Here is a 23,552-nt window from a genome sequence, read left to right as displayed (position 1 = left end):
AGCTCCATTCCCAGTTACAAGACTCTCAGTTCGATAACTTTTATTGTAAATAATCTAAAAATATTGGAAGTTTGTAACTACCACAAAGTAGTTCAACTGTCATTGAAAAAATGCTGTAAGATAAAAATGGACAACACGTATCAGTATAATAGAGGCAACTCTGTTCACAGTGGAGGGATAAGGTGAAACAATTTGTATCTCACGTATAACCACTAATTGGAATACATTATTCTTTAAACTTCCAAGAAATTAAAACCTCCAGTGAGACGTTCTGTATCACGATCAATAAGTCAAAAGGGAAGTCGATTATGTACTTTAAATGCATGTGCAATTTACCTATTTCCCATATAGATAGCTTTATGTGCATGTTTAAGGTTGGGTTCACTCAAAAATGTATTTCATTTTGCTGCTGGAAGGGGGACTATGAATTGTATTTAGGAGCAAGATTTGAGTTAAATTTACGAATTAGAAAATTTTGAATAATTTAACTTTTTAGTGTTTGGATTACGTTTTTAAACGTGGAAATACATTGCCTTCGTTTTGAAGCTGGCGGATAAGGAGAACAGAATGTGCAACAAGCTTTTGTAAAACATAAACGAAAGAATTGTCTATTATACAGTTGTAGTAGAAACAAGACGGTTTTTTTTTTCTTTCTTTTAATTTCATGGCCTGCAAATAATTAAAAAAAAAAAAAAAAGACGTGGATAGTGACCAACATGTGCACGCCTATGTCTTTCTCTATAAGGCAGTTCAATTGACGGGTTTTATATAGTTAGTTCCATAAGTTCGTGTCCACGTACTCCATTTTTAATGCTTTATGTAACATAAAATGATAACTGTAACTATATCTATGGCAGCTATTTTTCAGTTGAACCATTCTTGCCATTCAATATATTCTCAAGGGAATACTCCAGAGCAACAAATTTAAATAAGTGCTCTTACCACCTGCAACAGTTTGAGTTATCATGTACAACTTTTACGGCAAGTGTGAGGTTTTAAAAATTTGAAATTTTAATCTAGACAAATTTTAAATCGTTGCAAGACACCAATATTAATATCTAACTGTTATTTTTACCTGCGAAAATAGAAATTTGACATAAATATAGGAAAATAAAATGTGGCTGACGTCCGCCTTTTTATGCAACTTACACTTATCTAATTTTACTCCATGGCATGCCACTAAATCGCCATGGAAATCGCAAACAGACACATTTTGTGAAGTTGACTATACTAAGTGAAAGATTTCTACGGAATGTGCTTGCATACCTGAACGCTTACAAAAACTTATAAAATGAGTTAACACGTGAAATTTTGAAAGTAAAAACACCGTCAGAAAATCCGTAAAACGGAATGGTAAAGGCTATTAATAACGATGACCTAATTCCTTATTTTCTGTACAGTAGACTATCTGTTTAGCTTTTAGGCCATTGAGAATGATTTTCATATCTGAAAATACTGTAACGGTGTCATATTTTGCATATATTTGTAAGTGATAAAAGTCATTGAATTTTACTCACGACTCTTTCTAGGAAGACATTCCATGATTTTGTTTTCCAGAATAAAATGTATGTGAAGAATACTATAGCATGCTTTAATGTCTTGGAGTAAACAAAACCTTCAAAGGCAGCACAATGGTTTTTGTATTCGAGGCATCCCGTAAAAGGTTGTCCCGCAAGATGCGCAAGACAATCATTTGTCTCTGCATTAAGACATTGGATGTCCGCCCGTCTGATTCAACCGCAGACAACGTGTCAGTGGACACGACAGACGCAAAGAATATCATTGACAGAACCCCGATGACATGCCTCATGCTTTTTTGTTTTTACTTGATGCTATTTTTTCCGCAAATGCTCGACTTTCTGTGCTATTCACAGTCTTTTGAAGATTTGAGCCTAGAGTGGTGTGAATGCAGTTTTTTTTACTTTCATTGAAATAGAATTCATCCATTTAATTACCTAAAAGATATGTTGCATTGAGAAGCAACCGGGCAACGCCGGGTAGTAAGCTAGTTGAAAATAAAAATCGGATAATGAGATGAGGCAATGTGCCTCTCGCTTTGTTCGACATCCCAAAATAACTTCCAAGGAAACAATTCGATTTTAAGTACTAAGCTACTAAAATTTTAAGACGTATTTCCGGTTTTCAATGCGTAAGATACGATTTTATATCCAAGCGGTAAAAACATCTTTTGTGTTATAGTTATTCTTTGTGATTTCAAGGGTTTAAGGTAAACAACCCTGTTAATGACGTTTTTTGCTGATGCAGTAGTTATTTGGAGAGAAAAACATCGCTCCAATAGCAGTAATAGTGTCACACCCCAAAAACTGAAAAATATAATGATAATTAATCTAGAATGTAAATTGAATGCTCGTTCTTGACACAAACTCGCATTAAGTTTGTTTACATAACTGGTGCGTGGTCGCGTATGAACGACATAATCAAGAGTGACACACCATGAACATTTAATAATTTAAAAGAAAATGTTAAAATTTTATTTATAAACTAAATAGCTACGCCTAAGGCTCGCTTCTCTCGCCAATCCCCATTCGCTACCTGCGGCGGGTGACAATTGATGGTTTTTATGCTTTAGGATGTCCTTAGGATATATTCAGGACTGTATATCCAGTCCATTAAGGTTTAGAAGGGTAAGACGGGATGGAATGGCTTTCCCTGGATGTTCTATATCCAACGATACAGACAGACGCGCACAGGTTTTAATAGCATCATAGACCATTAATTTGGACTGAAAAAAAAAAAAAAAAACCCTGTGAATATAGCATTATAAATGTTTTACACGTATTGTAGTACTTGAGAATAAATCAGTTAAAAGTTCGAGTAGTAACTGCGCAAAACCTTGATTTTCTCCATTGGTTTTCGTTCTCTTTTTTTTTTTTTTTTTTTTGAGATGCTTCACCGGTGTGCGATAAGTACTTGAATTTCAAAATGTTATGTGGTTTGACATCTTTGTTTTAATTAAAAAATGAAGCGCATATAAGTTTTTCCTATTTGTCGTGTTTCCAATTTCGTCCAAAGAAATCTAATTTTAAAAAGTTGCTTTTCACTTTTGAAAAACAGAAGTTTCTTGCAACCGTTTTGAAGTGGCAAGTTGTTTCGTGTAAAAATGGAACCATCTCGAACTGTCTCGGGTTTTTTGACCTTTTTTCTATTTGCTGTTCTACAGTTAAGTTTTTTCCGAATGTGATTTTTTTCGTTATGTTTACACGACAAAGAAAAAGTCAATTTTTTTTCCAAAATCGTAAAATTTGAACTTGTTTTTTTCCCCCTATGCTTCATGCCATGGGGCTGTCCATAGGTGATGTCACATTTTATTTTCAGCATATTTGGCACTCCCCCCCCCCCATTGTCTCAAAGTGTCACATTTCACCTTACCCCCCTCCTTTTACCACATGCCACACTATATTATATAAACATATTGCTATATTGCTATCAAACATGTTTTTTTCTTAACCAAAATCTAATGTCACTCTTCTTTTTAGCCCCTTCCCTCCCCGCTGTCCCGAACTTTTAATTTCTTGAACCCTCTCCCTCCTTTAAAGTGTGACATCATTTATAGACAGCTTCCATGCGAACGCTATTTTTATGCGTATGTTAGAAAAAAGTTTATTTCTCAAGCGTTTCTTCATAGTAAAATAGCAAGTGTGAGACCGATACATTGTTTAATTCAGCGTATTTAGGCCAGTTGGGGGGGGGGGGGGGTGTTTGAACAGGAAGGAAGGAAATTAAGGTAAGAACTCCATACAGACACAAACACACACACACAAAATCTTTGACCATAGACTTCAGTTTCCTAAGATTGAATTAATTCGTCTTGAGAGCAACTCTTGGGGTCATAGCTGAGTGGCCATTCTTCAAAATCGCCTAATCAGAGGTTCTGTTTCCAAATATCCGCTTACTCTCCGATTTCTTCGGCGAATTGAAATCTGATGGCTATGCAATTATTTTCTCATCAAGGTCCTCCAGGATCTTATTATTTATTGCTTCTCAAATGTTTAGGCCTTTTTATATGCATAAAATATGATTCTTGGAAATAAACAAAAAGGAAGGCAAATAGTCGCCATTAACCTATTTATTTATTTTTTAAAAACCACATCCTGTTTTCCTTTTGCTTAATTCTAAGATGAAAAAGAATACATATTCGTTTCTGAAAGCTTAATGATTTACTTTTTCTTTTTTCAAAATCGCGATTACAATAACAGTTCTGGCTCAAAACTTCAGGAACGGCTTGCAGTTTGCGTGATGTAGCCCCAGAGCTTTGAACCATTCCCTACAGTTTAACATAGCGCGGCTGCAAAAGTTAACTTTCCAGATAGTACAGGGTGTTTGAAAAAGAATGACCCGATTTCAAAAAATCGTATCTATTCAGATTTTTATCTGTTTCATTAAATAAATGCATCGTTTGAATGGGGAAAAACTCAAGTTTTACGGAGTTGCCGACAGGTAGCGCTAACTATCTTTCTTCGGCCGCCATTTTAGTTTTTGTGAAAATGGCGATTGCACGACAAAAATCTTATTTTGTTTTACGCTTCGTGAAGTACAAGTCCGTAACAAGTGTTCAGCGTGATTTTCGTCGAGAATACCTAGGTGTTGGACATCTGGCTCAAAGAGCATTAGAGATGATGATAAATAAAACGATTCAAAGACATAGGTTGCTTGTGTAAGCAGTGGAAGCATTCGATGTAGACATGCTTCCAAAAGTTTGGGACGAATTTGACTACCGTGTAGATATATGCCGTGCATCCAAAGGTGGAGATATTGAGCACCTTTAATTTTGTATGTAAAAAACTTTATTATTATCCGTCTAATTCCCCTACCCATTTAATCTAGGGCCGTAACGAGGTCAAAAAAAGTAGGGGAAGGCAGTGTATTAAATTAGCGGCCCCATATTATTTCAAACATCTCTTAAATACGAAGAGAAAGGATGGATTCAGCTTCTTGTTTAAAGCGGAGTCATTACTATATCTAAGTATTGACTATTCGTAAGTATAATAACCACGAAGAAATAGAGTAATGTAATGAGGATAACACGATCGATCGCGTTTTTTGTTATGGAAAAAGGGGAAGGGAATTCGGACTCTCCCCCAGAAAATTTTCAAAATTGTAGTTTTGAAAACGCAGTTTTGGACGAGTTTTGGTGATGTTAAGGGGAGAAGAGATTTGTGTGCTAATCTCGAAAATCCTTATATATTATTTCTGTAGCCTGTTTTTGGTTTCTACGCCAGATTTTCTTCAATTCTTGATCGATTTCTATGATTTACACCTTATTTTAAAGCTTATGGTGCTGGCTACTGACGAAAAATAGACCCATGGTCTAAAAATTGTTTTTTTCAGCCGAAAAACGTGTTTTAAAGAACCAGAATGAGGTTTTCGGTTAAACTTATAACTTTAACTTGCACCATGACCGACTGCGCTGAATAGCTTGATTGGCAGAGCGTTCTCCTCGAAACCAGGAGAATGCGTGTTCGGGCCCACGTCCGGACAATCTGCATCAAAAAATTAGAGAAATATCGCGCATTACATGAACACTTAATTAAGTGAATAACAAATATGAGGAAATAGAATATATGAGAAGGAAACGCTCCTTGCTGTGATGAAAACTTAATGTGATTTTGTTCTAAATTACTTCTGAAATGCATGTTTTTTTTTTTTTAAAGCTTTGGCTCTGGTAAGAAAATCAAAGCATAATGTAAGCGAAAATATAAGTAACAGGGTTAAGATTTCAGACTACAGTATAGAATTGTTTTTTGTTCAGAAAAAAATAATAAATCTTATATTGAAATATATATTCTTCTAATGCGTTTTTGACTCTTTAAACAAATAAAAAAAATACTTCCTCAATTTGAAGGGTAAAATATATATTTTTTCTTCTTTTTGCAAAAAAAAAAAAAAAAAACCAAATAGCTTATCACATTTTTACTACATTCGAAAAGATACGCTTAAAAAGAGCATAGTTCAATTTATTTTGTATTTTAACCGTGCTGTTAAATGATGAACACGTGCTGCCATCTAAGTTCTAACGGTTCAAGCAGCCTGCTGTAACAAATTGTAAAAATTTTCAAAAATAAAAACATTTTTCTTCAATATCTTATCTTATATATTATTCCCCTCTCATTTTAAAACTTATCAGACTGGCTAATGACGAAAAATAGACTTACGGTCGAAAAATCAAGTTTTCAAAAACGCCCATTGCTGTTTCAAAACCTTGATGCAGCCTGTAGTTCTTATGCGTTTTTTTTAAAGCAAAGTTCTAATGCAGTTTTCCATTTTTTTTACGTTGCTTTCGCAAAAAAAAAAAAAAAAAAAGCCTGTGTGTGTGTTCATATTTTAATAAAGCTTAAAAGCACTGGACTTAGTTGTTCGGTTAAATTGATAAGTTTTTTTCGGTAGAGCGTTCGGCTATAAACTATCTGAACTTCGGGCAAGTTTGGGCTGTCCGACATAAAATCAAATTTATATTAGTATTACGCATTACATGTACTCATAACATACAGACGTAATAAAATAAATGCAGTGGGAATGCTACTTGGTGTTTCGACTCCTTTATGCAGGCTACAGTTATCATTCGGATAAGTTGACTGTTAATCGAAGGGTGTTCTTCCTTTTTTTTAAAGCTTTGACTCCGTCCAGACCACTAAGCATAATGTAAGAACAAAAAATTATTAGATTTACCTCAAGGGAATCCTTTTTGTGCAGAAAAACATTTTCATTGTAAGCTGAAATGTAGATTTTTCTAATAATAGTGTTCAACCTTTTGTACAAATGAAAAAAAAAAAAAAATACGCCGGCCAAATTGAAACTACGAGTTTCACCCAGTAAACCTTACTTTTTTATTCGCGCGAATGCGATATAAAACATTAAAATTATTATCAACGTCATTAGTAAGAAATCATTTTCTACTCCTCTGCTTTCGGCTGAAAAAAAAAAAAAAAGCATTTTGTGTACGTTCGAAAAATTACGTAAAAAACAGACTAAGTTCAACTGGTTTCGGTTTTGAATTTTCAGTGTTCGATTAAAAGAAAAACAAGTGCGGGCATTTAAGCCGTATAGGTTTAAGAAGCCTGCTATGGGAAATTGTTAAAATTTCAAAAATAAAAACACTTATTTTTTCAATCGAATTTACTACTTCTCTAGAATGTTTGTTTCAATTGCTACGTGAGATATTCGTCATTCTTTAATCAAATTCCATGTTATACGAATAATTTTGAGTCGTATCATGCTGCCTAGTGACAAAACATAGACGCACAATCTGATTACTTTCTTTCGGCAAAAAGCTTTTTTGCTGTTTTTTACTACGCATTCCTTCAATGAATAGCATTCGAAAAGGAAGGCGCAATGCTAGGTTTGTTGGAGCGTCGTGCTGTTAATCAGAATGGCGCCAATTCGAATCCGTGCCAATAAATATCTCTTTAATGTTTCTTTTTTTCCCGTCAGATGCTCACATGGGCAGGACTGTATTTGCCACAACCTGTTTTTTCACATGCACAATTACTGCTTTTTCACAAGTCCCTACTCAGCCACACTTTTAATGATATTTATGTTTGCATTGAAATTACGTAAAACCAAAAGGTGAGCGATGATCAAATTATCACAACGTTATCTTTAACGAGGTTTTGTTACCGATGTCTTTAAATTACATGCCTTTTTTTGTGCGCTTACTTTTTCCGTGTACTTTTTTTCGGTTCCTTTTCATAAAGTTCTTCCTTTGAAATTTTTAAAGAACGAAATGCCTTATGAAACGATTTGAAGAACAGTGCGGAGTTCCGCACGGGTCATCTAGTATTTCTAATTTGTATGGTCTGAAAAAGGCATTCTAGAAGATCTTTGCTAATGTTAGGTGGAGAAGAGATTCGGTGGCACTTCCCCTGCCATTTTTCGAAATTGAAAATTGAAAAACACAATTGTTTTATTATATCTCTTACCCCGAAAAGTTTTCGAAATTATAGGTCTACGCAGCTTTGAACGATCTTTGGAGATATTGGAGAGGAGAGATTCGGGGGTCCCTCCTTCAAATGTTTCGTGAATGAACAATCTAAAAAACTCAATTGTAGGAATGTAGGGCATTTTTTATATCGTTAAAGGGACTGGAAATTCTGAAAATTGATTTTATTTGACTTTCAATGAGATTAGAGGGAAGAGTTTTCGAGAGCTTTTTCCCAGTAATTATTCCAAAATCAAACCCTTTAATTAAATTGAAGACTCTAACTTTTAATGATGTTGGCAAAGAGGGGGAAGTGGGAGACGTTCTCATTTAAAGTTTTCAAAGTTAGTTGTTAATACGTAGTTTCAGACGATCTTTGGTAATGTTAGTCAGAGGAGTGGTTCAGGGCCCATCATTCACAATTTTCCGAAGTTGAAAATTCCAGAAACGCAATTTTAGATGATGTTCAATTATTAATCAGGGGGATCGGGGGCTTTCCTGAATATGTTTTTGGAAACCGTAAAAACGAAATTTTAGACAATCTTTGGGTAATTAGAGGTTCGGGACCTGCAGAGTTTTTCCAAATCGAAGTCCTAAAAAAGGAATTTTAGACGATCTTTAATGATGAGGTAGGACCGCTTTCTGAGTGATCGAAATCAAAGACCTAAACACATAGTTATTGATCATCTTTGATGAAGATAGGCTCTTTGGGAAGGAATGGTGTTCGAAAACTCGTCCAAAATCAGTTTAAGAATCTCTCGCTAGGTTAGGTGGCGTAAAATGAAGTGATAGGAGATGGGGTTCGCGGTCCTCCCTCCCTCTCATTTCTTGATAACGTTCCTATCTTTTTTTATTTGATTAAATTAACGATAAAAATGTTGTGAGAAAACCTCCCCCAGTTTTTCTTTTCCAAAATCATTTGAGGTCTTTGGTTTTCCAATAATGAAATTTTCAATTTCCATTCTGTTATTACTTCTTTTAACAAAAAAGGAAGTATTGTATTCGCAAAAAAATTTTCACTCAAAAGTCGGTCTTAATTTCTATTTTTCTCACCCCCGAATGAATGTTGAGTTTTTTTTTCGACCCGACCACACGTGGATATATGCCTTGGGACCTACAGACACCCGAAATATCCATTTTGACGACCCCCGAGTTAATTACGACGAATTTTCTCGTGACGTCCGTATGTATGTGCGTATATGCGTATGTTTGTATGTATCTCGTATACCTCTAAAAACGGTATGTCCTAGAAAGTTGAAATTTGGTACGTAGACTCCTAGTGAGGCCTAGTTGTGTACCTTCCCTTTTGGTTTCATTCGGATGTCCCTAAGGGGGTCTTTTGCCCCTTTTTGGGGGGGGGGGAAATCATTGTTAATTTCGATGTAAACTCAAGTGGTGTTATAATTTGTCGGACACTTGGCGATATATCGCAAGTCTTTTGGTCGCCAAGTTTTGTTGCCAACTTGGCGAAAAATTTGGCGATTTTTTTTCTTTTTTTTTAAATTTTATATTTGGTTTCAATTTGGCCACTGTTGGTGATATTTGGAGAGTAAACAATTGAATCACATTAAAATTGCCAATAATGGGGAAATGACATTAAATTGGAGTAAAAGGAAGTTATGTGATGCACACATCAGCTCGTTTTTATTTAGTTGAAATGGAAAAATTTCGGTCTTAGACAGAATGTAAACGCTAAACATTTTGAACTCATGTGATTCTCTTCAGGGGTACTGATTTTGTTTTAAATATCGTGCTTCCTCAATTTCTTGATATAATTTTGGTTTACTTTCGTTTTTTTATGTTTAAACTCTTAGAACTAACTTGAAACTTAAAACCTTGGATGTTCCTAAATATTGTCCGTTTTCCACGAGAAGGCACTTCGCCCCGTCTTCTCGAACGCTGAGCTCACGGGATGATCGGTAAATATATCCTTTTGCTTGAAGATGAGACAACTAGACAACCTTAACTTTGGCGTGCATTTTCATGTGCAAAAAAAAAAAAGTTGTAGTGTCCTTTACTTCACTTGCTTCATTCGTCTGTTGCTGCTTTCGTTATTCTTGCATTTTAAAAACTGCTGCTTTTACGACAAAATGCTATGATGCGAATATGCATTCTACCGAAAACAGAGAAATAGAATCATCGAATACCACGTGACGAAGGCGGAGAGTCATCATAGGATACCAAGTGACGAAGGCGGAGTCAAGTGCCTTCTCATGGAAAACGGAGAATAGAATTCAGTGATTGCCTTTTCTTTCAAAACTTTGCAAGAAAGTACTTTTTGTCACTTTTATTCTACTCGATCACTTATTATTACTTTTTTTTCAGACTGCGGAGGTTTTTTCCTGTTTTATTTTTTCATTACTAAAACGAAATTACAGGCCCAAATTTTGAAAAATTGGCATAGGGGGTGGGGAGGTGTAGTTCCCCTTGGCGATGGCCCTGATTTGAGCCCGAAATTTTCGCACTTTGATCCTTTCCCATAATGACTCGCTCCAAAACCCGAAGCGAGATCCGGCCTTTTGCCGAAAAGAGCGTGCAACAAATATGAGACACAATGCAATACTTATTGGAAAAAATTTAAAGACATCCTTGTAAGACTAGTTTTTTTGCGAGCAAAAGATTTGAGACTAGTTTTTTGCGAGCAAAAGACTTGGCGTAATGCTTTGACTTTGAATATTGGCCGCTGACCTAAAAATATATTTTGAATAAAAATAAGAAATCCTATGTCCCATTATTTAGTTCTCGTGATATAATGAACTTGATACGCAAAAATGAAATATTGCTCTGCTATAAAAGGACTTATTTTTTCTTCAAGATCATAGGCGAAGAAAAAAATGGTGAAATACGGCCGTTCAACAGAATTCAACAGTTTTTACAATCATCAGAAACCATTTGCTTTGTGAAGCAACACTATGATTAGATTGGAATCTTTTCCAAGAACTGCGAAATTGCTAGGCAAGATATGCTGTCTTGGAAAGTAAAATAATGAGATGGAAGGGGAATTGCCCCAACGTGCACTTTCAACGCTAGCTCGGTTTATTTTTATTCTATTAGTTTTTATTTTCACCACGTTCGTTTTGAATCAACGATCACCTGTGATCACAACGTGCACACTGGCTTTCATATGCAAGAACTTGAATATTATCCTTACACAGCAAAAAAAAAAAAAAAAAATGCTTCAGAGAAATAATCAGGGAGTAATTTCCATGGTCCAAAACTTCCACAAGACCCTTCTGCTCAAATTATATGTTACTCGTCTCTCCCACTCCGACCCAGCCAAGTCCGCTCACCATCGGAGAACTTCTTTTGTACGATTCCAAGAAATAAATGCCGCAGCGGTTCAGCAGAATCGTACCATTGGCTAACGATTCTGCTGAATTAATTCTTGGCAAATAAAAAAAAAGCTCTCTTAGTAAAATGGGGGCGGGGGGGGGGGGAGGGATATGAGAAGAGAATATGAATTTTTTCCACTCCATTTCGGAAAATAGTATTTCGAAGCAAAAATATTTTTTACAAATGATGAACAAATATTTTATTCTGATGGAAGTGTTTTTACCTCCTTTTACAAAAAAGGAAGTATTGTATTCGCGAAAAAAATTTCACTCAAAAATCGACCTTAATTTCTATTTTACTCACCCCTGAATGAATATTGAGTTTTTTTTTTTTTCGACTCGACCAGACGTGGATAAGTGCCTAAGAACGTATAGACGCGCGAAAAATCCATAATGACGATTCTCGAGTTAATTACAACGAATTTTCTCGTGACGTCTGTATGTATGTATGTGCGTATGTATGTCGCATAACTCAAAAACGGTAAGTCCTAAAAAGTTGAAATTTGGTACGTAGACTCCTAGTGAAGTCTAGTTGTGCACCTCCCTTTTTGGTTGCATTCGGGTGTTTTTAAGGGGTTTCTTTTGCCCCTTTTTTGGGGGGGGAAATCATTGTTCATTTCGATGTAAACTCAAGTGGTGTTATAATATGGCGGACACTTTGCGATATATCGCCAGTCTTTTGGTCGCCAACTTGGCGACAAATTTGGCGTTTTTTTTTTTTTTTTCCAAATCTGTTTCAATGTGGCCATTGTTGGTGATATTTAGAGAGTAAACTATTGAATCACATTAAAATTGCCAGTAATGGGGAAAAGACATTAAATTGGAGTAAAAGGAAGTCATGTGATGCACACATCAGCTCGTTTTCTTTTCAAATCAAGATTTGTTAAATGACTCATAAAATAGTGGTAGAGTTAATTGAGGTAAATGAAAACAAACTATATTACAACCAAAATTCAAGACAATAGAATATTTTTCACGTTTTGGAAAAAAGTTTATTTTAACCAAATATAAGTGCAAATTAGGTATTTAAACGAACGTGCCACCTTTCTTAGACCTTAAAGTGTACATTTCATTTCAAATATAGTTAATTAAAAATAATCTTTGACAGAATAATCTAAAAGTTTATAGTTATAAGAGTTTACATTGAGTCAAAAAATTAGAATGTTTAAATTGAAGGAGGAAAAACATTTTCAAAAAAAAAAAAAACACTATCAATGCTTATAAATGCATTATTTTTTGCTTCATTCAATTCTTCAATCCTTTCACATACGGATTCTGCCACCTATTTACATCCATCGCTTCTGACAGTTTCCATACTCTCTTCAATGACGCAACGAGCTCAATTTTGTTGATGGGCACCAGTTCTTGAACCGCTTTATTTAGATTTTACGGTATCACAAATTCTTGATCGTTTTGAGATCGGTAGAATTGCTTGATCAGATTAATACCGAAATTCCTCTTTCTGTTTAAAATATACGAGTTGACTTAAAGATGTGACACGGAGTAGAAAATTGCTGAAAGACAAAATGTGTCACTGCTGTGCCTCAGATGAAGTATCATGCAGTATTATTGATAAATAGCGGAAGTCACTAATTTTTTTGTTTTAAGATACATACAAGCGTCCAATTCCAGCAGCCCTCAAACACCCACACACCAAAAAGGATGTCTCAAATTTGAGAGAACGTCTTACTTAAGATTTCTCATACGTTTTATTTTTTTAAACTCCAAACCCGAACACCCTTTTTGTTTAAAGATATTTCAAAAAAGGATTCATCACTGAATATAATACTTTTCGAACTTTGTTGCCCCTATATGAGCTTTTCTTTGCTCCAGGAGAGTCGTACACGTTTCTGCTTCATGTTTATCTTTAGTCTTACTTTGTAGATTCACAATTGCAACTGCAATTTATGCAACTATCCAAGTGTAGTTGGCGTGGACACGATAACTGTAAGTTCTTTCCAACACTTATGGACGTAAGAGGCATTTTTAAAACGATTTCTGACGATTCACTTTAATTTGGCTTCATCTCTACCAGTTGTTACAATTTTTCTACCTCGTTTACTTCGGTTACTTTTTAGCTGCTCAGTCCTTCTATATTAATTTGAAATCTTACGTACCGTAAAACGTTCTAAAACGTTCATTTGAATTGAGTTGGATTGTTTTGTTTTCTAACTTTAAGCAACTATACAATACGTAACTTCGTTTTTTCTCAATTTATCCTCCTTGACGACCCATTTTGAACAATAAAAGGTTTTTAAGGGGGTGTAAAATTGTCCGGGCGCCAAGCTTAATACTTGTGACAAACTATCAGTTAACAGGTATGCAACTATTTTCGTTACTTTTTAAAATTCACATTTAATGAATAGATTATTCTAATTTTTTGACCCATATAAAAAATCTATATAATTTTTCCATGTGTTGATGATCCATAAAGTTGTTAAAATAATATCCTCAAAGTTGTTGAAATTGATTCACCCATTCATGAATAACGTTTTTTATTCTTTTTAATTTGCATGCGTTCATTTTTTTCTGCGTTCATTTTATTTTTTCTTTTATACCCGTTTGGTTTCGTAAATTGGCAACCATATAATACGAACAGGTTGAATAGGTATTTCTTTTCAATTCGACTGTTTAGAGTGATCGATTGTTGCTCATGCTATGCATTTTTTAAATCGAGGAACAAATTTACAGGCATTGCAGAGTTAAGATTGATCGAATCCCGCGATACAGATATGAAACTTTCAATCATACTTCAATGTCGCAGAGGTTGTTTGCAATGGTCTAGATTGGAGACAACTTAGTCAATTAAACGAGTCAGGTAACTGAGTCTCTTCCTGGTGGTTTAGTGCATTTGTTAATTTATATACTACACATGAAGAGTTTACTTTCACGAAAAGTTAGGGAACGAACAGTTTCAAAGATAAAAATTCTCTTTCGTTTCATTCCTTACAAAATTCAACACAGCAATGCTCAGCCAAGGAATTAATACGTCAGTTAAAAAAAAACAATGTTACAAATGCACAAAATTTCAACATAGTGCTGATTTTGTCGGATGATTTCGTATCAACAGCTCACGACTTTCTGCATTAAATACGCATTCTTTGATATCTCGAAACACGTAACTGTAATGTGTTGCAAATTTGTGCATTAAAAAGTTGTTTATCTTGGTACTACCCAGATAATTAGACTTCGGATAAAAGATGATTCCCTGGAACATTTTAATTTTAAATGTTTTACGAAAAATGGCTGTTACATTCGAATTATGACCTTCTGATTAAACTTTATTCCGTACTCATTACAAGTTGTACTTCTTGCTTATCAGGAGGAAACCCAGCAGAACTTCAGGATATAGATGGCTTCAATCAATGGTCATCAATATGTTGTGGAGGTACGTCAAAGAGGAATGAGATTTTACTAAATATTGATCCAAAGTGGAAAATAGATGGAATTCGAAAAGGAAAATACAAATTAGTGAAGGGAACTTGCTTCGATGGTCTTCTTGATACTTGGTTTAACAAAGAAGGCAAGCCTACATATGGTGATGACTTTACTGAAGATGAACTCAAAATGCATAAACAGGTACATTAGCTGTATTTTTTCGTTTTCATATATTTCTTAAGTACAGTTTTAAGCATCTGTTGAAAAAGAAAAGTTATCTCAAACTTCATCTGTTGAAAGTCTTTGTCACGATCAGGGGCATGCACGGGGGGGGGGGGGGGAGAGAAGGGACACCTGCTGGCCCGGGCCCGAGTCTGAAGAGGGCCCATATTTTTAAAACTAGGCGGAAAATATATTGGTAAACAATATGGAGGGGGCGAAAAATTTGTGACGGGCCCCAAAATTTCTGTGCACGCCCCTGGTTACGATCTATCAATCGACCAATTTTCGTTCCATTCCTTGCCTAAATTCTTCAGAAATGGGAATCGTGGTAAAGCGAAATAAAGTCGGTTGTTTCACCTCCCCACCCTCGCGTTGTCGCTATAAGGGTTTAGCATCAACCGGGGTATATTTGCCCTCTAATCAAATGCATTTTCTGAAGTTTGACAGTGTCATTGTAAGAGGTCAAGTTGTAAGAAATGAAAGGTTTATCTTTTACGTTTGTTGTTGGCCCTAAGAATTGAAACTCTGACCCCGAATAAACTCTCAACTATGCACGGGCGGCTTATCTGCGGGGCGGATCATCCGCAGCCTTTCACATAAAAATAAAAAATAATAATTTCGCCGGTGATTAACAAAATGTGGATGAAGGCACACATGTTTACCCAACAAGTTCCAAATCTATTTTTAGACATTTCTATTCCCCCCCCCCTTCTTCCCATTTCCTCCTAATAGCATCAAACCTTCCATGATCGTCGAAACCTGATTGTTGGATCTACACAACTGAGTTTTAGATTTACAGTACTTGCGCGCATAAACGAGTGATCGGACCAGTCTTGTTCGAAAGAAATCCCTTCTCCCTTCCTTTCCTAAGCTTTTTCTTGTAACCGCTCTCGAGATACTTCAGGAAATCAGTTTGCATCATTTTCTCGTGTATGTATGTAATCCATTTGCAATAATGATCGATCCTTTTTTAGTTGGTGCAAATACAGTGAGCACCGGATAATTGAATCAGTGGCTGATTAAATCAGTCACTTTAATAAATCAAATCCTCAAAAACAGAACGAAATCTAGCTTTAACAATAAAAATAGCCGGATATTTGAATAAAACACGCCGCTTAAATAAATAACGCGTATGTCACTCACCATTTCCCAGAAATACGTAGTGAATCAGCGCAATCATTTTTTCTTTACTTTCTGTTAGTAAAGTGATTTTCTTTAACTGAAAATAGAGAAAAGAGGGGGGAGGGGGTGCCAAAATATTGCACACTTTTAGAGAGTTTTCCGGGGCAAAGCCCAGCCGAGGAAAACCAGTATGATAGAGAGGCGCATGATATCGACGGGACGGGACTTCTGCGCTCTAGGCTTTATCCCCGCTTGCGTTGACATTGGAGCAACGAAGCGCGTGGACTCTGAGGACCAATAGGTAATTTTATAACGTTGAATAAAGAGTGCCTAAATTCAATATTACCTATTTTTAGCAATCAACAACAGAACTATTCAGTTCCTGAAGCAGATTTTGAATTTTGTAATTGCTTTTTCATACTGTTTTACGATACAATTATTTAAATAATCAAAGGATCAATACTTTGAGTGAACGACATACTTTTAATAATACTTTATTTTGTTTTCCTTAGAACTTAATAAAGTTCTCCTAAATTGTAAGTAGAATTTCAGAGTGATAAAAAAACTTACTCATTTTTGCTTTATTGAATCAGCCACTTAATTGAATCAAAACAATTTGGAAAAACTTGATTCAAGTAAGCGGCGGTCAAAATTTTTTACAAACACTGTTACCATTCTAGCTATAGTTTGAATGTATGCCAAGGCTCTTGATTTTGTTATGCTATTGTATACACTAGTATCATTTTTTACCTATTTTGTCGATTATCCGTGAATTTGCTTATCCGCGGTAACCGTGATAACCCGAGAATGATCGGATAAACTAAAATTTGAAAAGTGATAAAATGCACTACCAATGACTAGGTCAACTTGGTTAGACGTTGCACTTATAATCAGGGCTAGATTTTTATGAAATCGATTCGTATGCCAATTTACGTTTAAACCCTGTCATTATTTTTGAAGTAACTACTGTTTTAAGTGTTAGATTTTTATGAAATCTATTCGTATACCAATTAAAGTTTAAACCCTGTCATTATTTTTGAAGTATGATGCTGCTGTTTTAAGGAATTAAGTTTGATTTCTCCTCTATCCCTCAGTAACGATTAACGATAAAACTCATTATGGACCACAGCATACCAATTTTTGTATGAATCTCGAATACTTTGCTAAATATGGATTTCGAAGAGCTTGTGTTTGGCTTAACTTGTAAAATGCGCATACTTAATTTTTAGTATCTTAAACTTTATAATCATTAACTTATACTTTATAATTGCTTATTTGTATGATTTTGTAACTTGAAATTTAGTAAACTTGTAGCAAGCCAATTATTATCAGCAGATTGGGCATTCTGATTGACTTTGGTTTTATAAAACGTGTTTCTTGTTACAAGTGGTTTATGTGCCATGGTTTTGGTGCCAATCATGAAGTCTTTTCTCTTAAGTCATTGTTTGGGGGCCGCTAGAAATTTCTGAAAAAATACGAAAAGTATGGGTTTTGAGGATAAATCGTGCATGGTAATCAAAAAATAATTACAGATTCTTTTATTTTCAGCCAAAAATAAACCAAAAAACACTTATTTCAACTTAAACGACATTTTTCATGCTGTCTAGTGTTATTAGCTAGGCAAAGATAACATTGTACCTCGGTCAAAATTATTTTAAATAATCACTTTCACGTTTAGAAATTATTTATTTAATAAGTAAATACTTAGCTGAGTCTCTCCAGTTGAAATGAAATCAGTGCTTTTCCACCCATCATTTTCTTGTGATCCACAAATTCTCTCTCTCTCTCTTTCACACACACAAACACAAAATGTCAAACAACGTAATGTAACCTAATTTAGATCACCCTCTGTCGGTTTAAAACCATCTTCAAAACAAAACGTCTAGAATTTGTGGATCGACAAACATACAAAAAGTTTGCACAAAACTGCATGACTTAATGACCGTACTATTTCTGAAGTTAAAATATGTCTTCGTGAATAGCTTAGCCGGTGGCCGCCAGAAGTAGCATATGTTAATGAAAATTGAAATGTGGGAATTTCAAAGCTTGTTTGCGTACACAGCAATGAGAAGAACAAAAATCTAGCTTTCTCTGCCATGATTATACTTAAAAAATAGAAATTTTTAAGTGGCAACTGTTTCTCTTGTTGATTGTTCTAATCTTTTGTAGGTATATAAAGAAAGTGCTCAGAAATCTTTGATTCAACGTATTTTGCTGAAAAACTATGGCAAGAAATCCTTTGACCATTTCTGTAGCCCGCCAATAAACTTTCAGAAAAACTCGCAGAAAACTGGAAAATATATCAGGACATGCGATGAAAAGCATGATAAATTCGAGGAAAATATTGGAAATTGCATTTGTCCTGTGATTGTAGATTGTGGATGTAATGTGTTCAGAGAATGCAACCTTGATCTGGAAGCATGTCTCTTTAATGTGGAAGAAGATCCTTGTGAATATAATAATATAGCAGCTTTTGAACCAGAGGTAAGTAAACTATTAGATCAAACTTTGATAGCTTTGCAATGTTTCAATACCTTTTACATCTAATTACATTTCAAAGACTGTTTAGTGCAGTGAAACCTAAGTTGACCACTTGCGGTGCGTTACATTAGTGATCAACTTAAACAAGTGGTCAACTTATAGAGGCTTATGATATGATAAAGGACTAATTCTGTACCTGAAAAAAGCGGTCAACACACACAGGCGTTAAACTTACAAGGTTGGTCAACTTTACAGGATGCACTGTATTGGTAAAAACATCTCTATACAGTCATGAATACAATCTTATTTTCTTTTTAGGGTATTTCAGTTGTAAAATTGAATGATCGTGAGCATTATGCACCTGAAATGAAATGTTCACTGTCGCTTTAGTTTGATGATGAAAACAGTGAAGCCACACATATTCTGTTTGTTAAGTTCAAGGTTTTAAATTTTAATTAATCCCTTGATGGTCATTAATCTTTTATCACGTTTCCAAAACATTTCAGTTGTGAAAGTGATATTACGTTGTTGAGTAATTCTATGTCAAGTGACCTAGTGGTCCCAGCCATCACCTTTTAGACAATAAGGTAGACTCCGAAAAAATGTAAAAAAGGAACATCAAACTAAAAAAAAAAGAAATATTCTTTATTATCAGTATAAAAACACATTAAAGCACATTTGATAAACTCAAAACATTATCAAAAATTCTACATTTTTTTCAATGGAAAGAAGAAAAATCAATCGTCATATGCAGGTAATGATAAGTCGTTATTTCCTGTTTTTCGTTCACTCATGCTCACAGTTCGTGCACACACGTGCTGCATATGTAGCAGAAGATGATAACGTTCACCCCATCCTTCGGTGTTTTAATAAGGACACCGGAGTCCTGATAAGGCCAGTCATGATCTTATTGGGTTGCAATGTACTTTTCTAGGGTTATAAAAACACAGGAAAAATGACGGTACACAGCGGCATCTTTCTTTTTCGATATCAACTACATAAACTAGGCTTTCTAGAAGAATTAACAACTTTTTATACTAGTAAACTATATTTACTGTAATATAAGATCAGGTAATTTTGAGAAGACTGTTTTGGAATAACTTTTGCTATACTTTTGCCTTTAGATAGCAAACTGCCTGTTGCAAATTCTTAATCATCAGTTAGGCTTTCTAATGACGGTAAAATAACAATCTAGCGATTTTTTTTTTGACTATTCTACATCAAAAAATGTGGGAGGGGGATGATGTGGCCTAATTGATCTTTATGGCCTTGTTCGGTGCAGCCATCTTATTAACTGGGCTATCCACAAATGATGTCATGCATTGAGAGGAGCGAGAGGGTAAGGAATTCGTGACAGTTTGGGACAAGGAGAAGTATGATAAAGTGTAACATTTTGTGACGAAGTGTTAGGAGGGGGAGGGTCAAAATTGTTGAAAACAAGTGAGATGTCATTTATATGGCCAGCCCTTATTCTTTTATTAAAAAATTATAAAATCTATCATATGCAAAAATATTCAATGAAAAACTATTTTTTCTTTTTCCTCAGATTGTTGCAGAATTGAAGGAAACATTGGAGTACTATAGACTTAAATCTGTGCCAATAGCGAATCAGCCTATAGATTCATGTGCGAATCCTAAATATCATGGTTACTCTTGGGTTCCTTGGAAATCAAAGACTTCATGTAACGACAAATTTGAGTGACATTATTTTTCAAAAGTCAGCTCAAAATATTTCTCAACATCAGAATATAATCCTTCACCATACGGGATGATGTATTTGCACAGTGACAGTGCAACTATATTATCCATTTGTAGTTCATCAACCTGTGCAATGAAGCTTGAAATACTATGTAATTAATTAGTTGCTGATAATTGAACGCTATAATAGTGTAGTAAGACAACATACATGTGTAAATATCATCATAAAACTTTCCTGGGACTCAGAAAATCTACTTTTATTATATTAAGAACTATGTTTATTATTGTGTGAATTTAATGTGTGTGCAATAAAAATATTTTTGTGATTTACTTGGCTAACCACTCAATTTTGACAATTAAGGTAAAACACCAGCAGTGGCCACTTCAAGGTTTAAAGCGTACTAGTAGTGGCCAGTGTGAAGTACATTTTTAAACTGTACACTGTTAAAAAAATTTCCTGAAAATAACGGAGAAAGTACCGGCAGCAAAGTTGCCGTAAATATTACGTTTACGTTCAATGACTTTCCGTGATTTAACAGAAGTTCCATTTCTTATTTCTCCATAGTTGTAGTTTTCCGTTTATAAATTTCTCGTGACTGAACGAAAATTCCATTTCTTATTTTTCCGTTCATTTACGATCTTTCTGTGTTTTAACAGAATTTACGTTCCTTATTTTTTCATTGCGATATTTTTTCAATTTCTCACTTTCCCGTATTTAAGTAAAAAGATTTTATTTTCAAAAAATATTTAAAAAGTTATGTCAAGTATTGACTTTTCGTTTCATTAAAAATTTAGTTCTTTAAAATCCTTATATATTATTTCTGTAGCCTGATTTTGGTTTCTACGCCAGATTTTCCTCAATTCTTGATCGATTTCTTTGATTTACACCTTATTTTAAAGCTTATGGTGCTGGCTACTGACGAAAAATAGACCCACGATCTAAAAATTGTTTTTTTCAGCCGAAAAACCTGTTTTAAAAAACCAGAATGAGGTTTTCGGTTAAACTTATAACTTTAATTTGCGCTATGACCGACAGAGCTGAATAGCTTGATCGGCAGAGCGTTATCTTCGTAACCAGGAGAATGCGCGTTCGGGCCCACGTCCGGACAATCTGCAACAAAAAATTAGAGCAATATCGCGCATTACATGAACACTTAATTAAGTGAATAACGACTATGAAGGAATAGAATAAATGAGAAGGAAACGCTCCTTGCTGATATGGAAACTTGAAGTGACTTGGTGCTAAATTACTTCGGAATTGTGCGGTTTTTTTTTTTTTTTCTTTTTTAGCTTTGGCTCTGGTAAGAAAATTAAAGCATAATGTAAGCGAAAATATAAGTAACTGGTTTAAGATTTCAGACTACAATAGAATTGTTTTTTGTTCAGAAAAAAAATAATAAATCGTATATTAAAATATATATTCTTCTAATGAGCTTTTGACTCTTTGTACAAATAAAAAAATTACTACCTCAATTTGAAGGGTAAAATATATAATTTTTCTTCTTTTTGCAAAAAAACAAATAGCTTATCACATTTTTACTACATTCGAAAAGCTACGCTTAAACAAGAGCATAGAGGATAGTTCAATTTATTTTGTATTTTAACCGTTCTGTTAAATGATGAACACGTGCTGCCATCTAAGTCATAACGGTTCAAGCAGCCTGCGGTAACAAATTGTAAAAATTTTCAAGAATAAAAAAATGTTTCTTCAATATCTGATCTTATATATTATTCCCTTCTCATTTTAAAACTTATCAGGCTGGCTAATGAAGAAAAATAGACTTACGGTCGAAAAATCAAGTTTTCGAAAACGCCCCTTGCTGTTTCAAAACCTTGATGCTGCCTGTAGTTCTTATGCATTTTTTAAAAGCAAAGTTCTAATGCAGTTTTCCATTTTTTACGTCGCTTTCAGCAAAAAAAAAAAAAAAAAAAAATAGCCTGTGTGTGTGTGTTCATATTTTAATAAAGCTTAAAAGCACTGGACTTAGTTGTTCGGTTAAATTGATAAGTTTTTTTCGGTAGAACGTTCGGCTATAAACTATTCGAACTTCGGGCAAGTTTGGGCTGTCCGAAAGAATATCAAATTTATATTAGTATTACGCATTACATGTACTCATAATATACAAACGTAATAAAATAAATGCAGTGGGATTGCTACTTGGTGTTTCGACTCCTTTATGCAGGCTATAGTTATCATTCGGATACGTTGACTGTTAATCGAAGAGTGTTTTTCCTTTTTTTAAGCTTTGACTACATCCAGACCACTCAGCATAATGTAAGCATAAAAAAGTATTAGATTTACCAAAAGAAAATCCTTTTTGTGCAGAAAAACATTTTCATTGTATGCTGAAATGTAGATGTTTCTAATAGCAGTGTTCGACCTTTTGTACAAATGAAAAAATACTACGCCAAATTAAAACTACGAGTTTCACCCAGTAAACCTTTAATTTTTTATTCGCGCGAATACGATAGAAAGCATTAAAATTATTATCAACTTCATTAGCAAGAAATAATTTTCTACTCCTCTGCTTTCTGCTGAAAAAAAAAATACATTTTGTCTACGTTCGAAAAATTACACTTAAAAAACGGACTCAGTTCAACTGGTTTTGGTTTTGAATTTTAAGTGTTCGATTAAAAGAGAAACATGTGCGGGCATTTAAGCCGTAAATATTAAAGCAACCTTCTATGTGAAATAGTTCAATATTCAAAGATAAAAACACTTATTTTCAATCTAATTTATTACTTCTCTAGAATGTTCGTTTCAATCGCTACGTGAGATCTTCGTCATTCTTTAATCAAATTCCATGCTTTTCGAATAATTTTAAATCGTATCATGCTAGTTAATGACAAAACATAGAAGCATGATCTTATTATTATTATTATTATTATTGGCAAAAAGCTTTTTTGCTGTTTTTTACTACGCATTCCTTCAATGAATAGCTTTCGAAAAGGAAGGAGCAATTGCTAGGTTTGTTGGGGTGTCGGGTTGTTACTCAGAATGGCGCCAATTCGAATCCGTGCCAATAAATATCTCTTTAATACTTCTTTTTTTTCCCGTCAGATGCTCACATGGGCAGGACTCTGTTTGCCACAACCTGTTTTTTTACATGATATTTATGTTTGAATTGAAAATATGTACGACCAAAAGGTGAGCGATGATCAAATTATCACAACGTTGTTTTTAACGAGGTTTTGCTACTGATGTCTTTAAATTACATGCCTTCTCTTCTGCGCTTACTTTTTTTTCGGTTCTTCTTCATAATGTTCTTCCTTTGAAATTCTTAAAGAGCGAAATACCTTATGAAACGATTCGAAGCACAGTGCGGAGTTCCGCACGGGTCGACTAGTGATATACACTGCTCAAAACAATTAGGGGAGCAATG

The 23,552-nt window shown here is 34.6% G+C and overlaps 1 protein-coding gene across 1 annotated transcript in view; it reads left to right on the top strand.

Moving 5' to 3' along the window:
• Positions 1-20,499, top strand: part of LOC129231346 (arylsulfatase B-like) — a 65,598-nt gene extending 45,099 nt beyond the window's left edge. Inside the window, exons 9-11 of the mRNA XM_054865639.1 lie at positions 14,591-14,847; positions 18,160-18,474; positions 20,018-20,499. Coding sequence (XP_054721614.1) covers positions 14,591-14,847; positions 18,160-18,474; positions 20,018-20,173 — 728 coding nt within the window. The 3' untranslated portion in view covers positions 20,174-20,499. The remainder of the gene's footprint in view (positions 1-14,590; positions 14,848-18,159; positions 18,475-20,017) is intronic.
• Positions 20,500-23,552: the final 3,053 nt, after the last annotated feature.

Source organism: Uloborus diversus, chromosome 10 (genome assembly GCF_026930045.1).
Source record: "Uloborus diversus isolate 005 chromosome 10, Udiv.v.3.1, whole genome shotgun sequence".
NCBI lineage: Eukaryota > Metazoa > Arthropoda > Arachnida > Araneae > Uloboridae > Uloborus > Uloborus diversus.
The sequence above is the reverse complement of the archived record's forward strand: the minus strand, read 5'-3'. Positions and strand labels throughout refer to the sequence as shown.